At 43.8% G+C, this 5,000-nt stretch overlaps 1 protein-coding gene across 2 annotated transcripts in view; it reads right to left on the reverse strand.

The window, feature by feature from the left end:
- Positions 1–5,000, reverse strand: part of LOC113817607 (titin) — a 15,460-nt gene that overhangs the window by 1,079 nt on the left and 9,381 nt on the right. For both annotated transcript variants that reach the window (XM_070130494.1, XM_070130495.1), the window contains 5 exons: positions 4,547–4,774; positions 3,480–3,650; positions 2,191–3,096; positions 1,682–1,918; positions 721–891 (listed from right to left, as the gene is read on the reverse strand). In XM_070130494.1, the coding sequence (XP_069986595.1) occupies positions 721–891; positions 1,682–1,918; positions 2,191–3,096; positions 3,480–3,650; positions 4,547–4,774 (1,713 nt within the window). The remainder of the gene's footprint in view (positions 1–720; positions 892–1,681; positions 1,919–2,190; positions 3,097–3,479; positions 3,651–4,546; positions 4,775–5,000) is intronic.

Below are 5,000 nucleotides of genomic sequence, written 5' to 3' on the forward strand. Positions count from 1 at the left end.
GCACATTTGTACAGGTCTACATTATTTCTATTTTCCCATTCTTTACCATTTTTTCCCTTTTCCATTTTTATCCCCCCTTCCCCCTTCTGAAAAAATAGAATTCATAGGCCTACATAATCAAAGGTTCCATAAGAGGCCTAGATTCTGCAAGCTGACACATCTATATAGTCCTATATTATTTTTATTTTCCCATTCTTCACCATCGAGTTTTTCTTATCCCCCCACCACCTACAAAAGATAACAGATAGGCCTACACACCCAGAATCCCCTAATAGTCCGAACTCCACAACCCACAACCCCACTTATCCAATAAGGCCCCGACAACCCCCTCCCACTCACCCAAAACACCCCTCCCACCCCCTCCCACTCACCCAAAACACCCCTCCCACTCACCCAAAACACCCCTCCCACTCACCCCAAAAACGAGGGAACTCACCCAGTGGTTCCACGAGCGGCCCGAACCCCACAACCCGCAACCCAAATCACCCCAAAACACCCCTCCCATTAGCTCCCACTCACCCAAAAACACCCCGAACTCCACAGCCCACAACCCCACTCATTCAATAACGCCCCGACAACCCCTTCCCACTCACCCAAAACGAGAGAAGTCACCCAGAGGTTCCCTGAGCGGCCCGAACCCCACAACCCCACTCACCCAAAAAAAACCTCCCGCCCCCTTCCACTCACCCAAAAAAAACCCTTCCACCCCCTCCCACTCACCCAGAGGCTCCCCGAGCGGCCCGAACTCCGCCGGCTGGCTGATGAGGTGCAGGAAGGCGTCGTCGACCCTCGCCCGGTGCTCGAACAGGAAGTCGGCCAGAGTGTACACCTGCGTCCCGTCGGACAGAATCTCGATCATCTTCACAGGCACGTTGTTGATGCGTAGGTTTCCTGGAATTTCGGAGAGTGAAACTTATATAACGGGGGTATAGTATTCGGTATTTGTGTGTCTGTATCTATGTCTGCCTCTCTGTTTATGACTTTTGGATGTCGTTATAGCGTAAACTTATTTAACTTTCGTAGGGTCTAAGTTTACATTCTGGAGGTTATATAATAAGGTATAACATTCGTTGATTTTGTCTCTGTATGTCTGCCTTTCTACCTATGTTACCTGCTGAAAATTTTGCCAGTGTTATAGGATGGATCTGCTGGAATTTCACAGTTAAAGTTATATCCTGGACGGTATATAATGTGGGTATAATATACTGCGTATGTGTCTCTGTATGTCTTCCTTTCTATGCCAATTACTGTGAATTCTATTAATGGCATGGCTTGAATTTCCTGCAATTTCGCAGAAAGTAAAGTTACATTCTGAAAGATGTTAATTTAGGTTCTGTATTCGAAATTTTGGGATTAGTGTTTGCATCCAGCTTTCAATCTGTATCTGATTACGTTGCTTATTCTCAGATTTCTGAAATTCAATTCGATGATTAATACGTTACACCAATCGAAATAGAATTTATTTTACCTGCAATCATCTGTTGTACCGACAGCATACCTATCAGTCGATCTATCTATTATTCTATATCTAATCCCTCTATCTATCTATCTCAATTGATAGGTGGATAAGTAGATAGATATATATCTATATTAAAAAAATATATATACACATTTACACATCTTATTTGACTCCATTACATTACATTTTTACCATAATTTATAACAGAAGCGGCGTTCGTACCTTCCGAATCAACAGCAAAGGCGAGTGTCTTCCCCGCCAGGTTGGTCACCTGGAGTCCTTCGGCTGACCCTATCTTCGGATCCTGGACGTCGATGGGATCCAGGGCCATGTAATCGAGCAGGAACTCCGTGCGAAGGGCGACGTTCTCAGGGGCGTCGTCGTAGAGGGGGTGAGGGGCGTCCTGGGGTACCAAGTTCACCACCTCCAGGAAGTCGGGAGATAGGAGCGTCTTTGGTTCTGGGAGGAAGGAAAAAATGATGGAATTTTAACACTGTGGACGTCTGAAGATGGATTTGAAATGAGGAAGAACTGATACGTAAAAGAAAAGAAAAAATCACACACAAAAGAAAAACAAAAATAATAGTGACATCTTACCATCAATTCATGAAACGTTTATGTGTTATGTATAAACATGGGCCCATAAAAAGAAAAAGATAAAGTCGTTTCACTTTTAAAAAAAGAATTTATCTTAATCTTTACGTTTTTCAACCATAGTTAGGAGACTCTACCTCTAGCATCCCTGAGTGCAGCCGACGGACCCTGAGCCCTGAGTGCGTGGCGCCAGATGTCGATGAGGGACGAGGATTCCCCTTCGTCCACGAGCTTGGGGATTTCGGGGAGGCTCAGGGTAGTCTCTGCGGCTGCGGGACCCTGTGGCTGTTCCACTTCCGGCTCTGTCTGGAGAGCTTTTGGCATGGCTTCGTCTGTCTCTGATATCGCTTGGGTCAACTCTGAAAGATCTTGAATTGAGTCTGAAGGTTTTTGAACGGTTTCCGACGCTGCCTGCTCCTGTGCGGGCTCTGGCAGGGTTTGTTCTGCTTCCGGCTCTGCTTGGAGGGGTTCTATTGGCGTGTCATCCGTTTCTGACACGACTTGGATCTGAATCGACTCCGAAGCAATCTGATCGCCTTCCGGAACAGCTTCAAGAGGATCTACCTGTGCTTCCTCCGCTTCCAGCACTACCCGAACTGGATCGGACTGGATGCTATAAACTCCAGGAACTATCGGAACATCTCCTAACTCAGCTGGATCCGATTCCGCGCCTGCTTGAATCGATTCCAGCAGTTCCAAGTCCGAATCTGAAACTGCTACCACCTCTGCTCGAGTTGCTTCTTGTTCTGCTCTCGCGGATCCAGACAAGTCACCGCCGTCTTCTACCAGCGCCTGCTCCGGCTCTCGCAAACCTTCCGCTGTCTCCGGGAATGTCTGCGTTTCTGTCAGGAGCGAATCCGACGCCGTTTCGTCCGTCTTTCTGACACTCTCTGACGGTATCTGATCATTCTCCGGCTGCGTCTGAATAGCCTCTGCTGAAGCCCGATCGAACCCGTTTTGTTCTTCAACTAATTCTGGTACAAAAGCAACTTCGTCAAATTGTTCAGTTGTCTTGAGAGCTGGTTGAGCTTCGGCTTGGAGATCTGGTGGAAATAAAAGGTAATTCTATAAAATAGGGAATTATAATATAAAATATGGTACTTATACGTTAAGAAACCGATAGTGAAGACGTAAAATAGAGAGCAATGATATCAAAAGATCAGATAATTTAACCCACGACGCGTACCTTTAAACGAATAAAAAATATACATAAACGCCCATACACAAGCAAAGAAACACACACGCACAAGGTTAACCAAACGCACTCGCAAACACAATCGCAAAAAATACAACAATAATCCAATAAAAAATACACCAATTAAAACAGACAAACAAACACAAACTCCCCAACACCTGACCTCCTCAAACGGGCTTCATCAACCCTCAGAACCCAGCCGGATCTTCTCTCTCTCTTCGTTCAACTTACCCAAAGGTTCGCCCAGCGGTGTGAACAAAGAGGGTTGTTTGTTCAGCTTTCGGAAGGCCTTGTTCACGCGTTCACGATGGTCGAAGAGAAAGTCCGTGAGTGTGAAGACCTGTGTTCCATCTGAGAGGACCTCCATTGCTTCCACCTTGACTCCGTTGACTAAGAGGTTATCTAAAAAATAATAATAATAAATAAGTAAATAAATAAATGAATGAATACATGATAAATAGATACATAAATAAACAAACGAATGAATAAACGATACACAGATGCATAAATAAATCAATCAATAAATAGACAGATAAATCAATCAATGAATAAGTGAAAAAAATAGATGAATAAATCAATAAGTGAATGGATATGTGAACATATGAATGAATGAAAAAATAACGAATAAATAGATGGATAAATAAAGGAATAAATAAATATATGAACGAATAAATAGATGGATAAATAACAGAATACATAAATAAATAAATAAATAAATAAAATAAATAAATGTGGAATTTTATTCTTGCCTGGCTGCGCGTTTTACTGTATGTATTTTATCAGTCTTTTGTCTTCATATAGTTGTCTATCTCTGTTTATCTGTATCTATCTATATTTGTCTATCTATATCGGCTTCTCCGTGGCAATCAGTCTGTTTAACTATATCTGTTTCTCTCTTTTCATATATATCTACCTCTGTCAGTGTATCTATAACTGTCTCTATATCTGGCTATCTATTTATATCTGTCTCTCTTTGTCTATCTATATCTGTCTCTCTCCGTCTATCTGTATCTGTCTCTCTCCGTCTATTTATATCTGTCTCTCTCCGTCTATCTATATCGGTCTCTCTCGGTCTAGCTGTATCTCTCAGTCTATCTATATCTGTCTCTCTCCGTCTATCTATATCTGTCTCTCTGCGTCTATCTATATCTGTCTCTCTACCTATTCCCATCTATCTCGCACTGTCGTCTGTCTACATCCATCTTTCTCTGTTTATCTACATCTATCTAACTATCTATCTATCCATCTGTCTTTCCATATCCACTTATCATATCACAGTAAACCTTGGCAACACTGACCCTGGTTGTCGACGGCGAAAAACAGCTCCTTCCCGGCGAGGTTGGTAACCCTGAGTCCCCCTGACTGTGTCGACTGGATACTGAGAGGGTCGAGAACTAGGTAGTCCAGCAGGATCTCCTTCAGCAGCGCCACGTTCTCGGGGGCGTCGTCGTAGAGGGGGTGGGGGGCGTCTTGGGGAACCAGGTTGACCACCTCAAGGAAGTCGGGAGAGAGGAGCGTCTTCGGGACTGTTGGGAATAAGAGGAAATGGCGAGGTGTTTGCGTTGGTATCTTAGGCTGGTTATATCATCGCAGTGTTGGGTCTGTGTTTCAGATTATACTCTGTTTTCCTTCTCTCTCTGTCTCTCGCTTTCACTATCTGTCTCTCTCTCTCTCTCTCTCCATCTATCTAGATATCTGTTTCTATTTCTATCTCTCTCTCTCCCTCTCCTTTTCTATCCTTCCCACTCCCTT

Source organism: Penaeus vannamei, chromosome 15 (genome assembly GCF_042767895.1).
Source record: "Penaeus vannamei isolate JL-2024 chromosome 15, ASM4276789v1, whole genome shotgun sequence".
Classification (NCBI taxonomy): domain Eukaryota; kingdom Metazoa; phylum Arthropoda; class Malacostraca; order Decapoda; family Penaeidae; genus Penaeus; species Penaeus vannamei.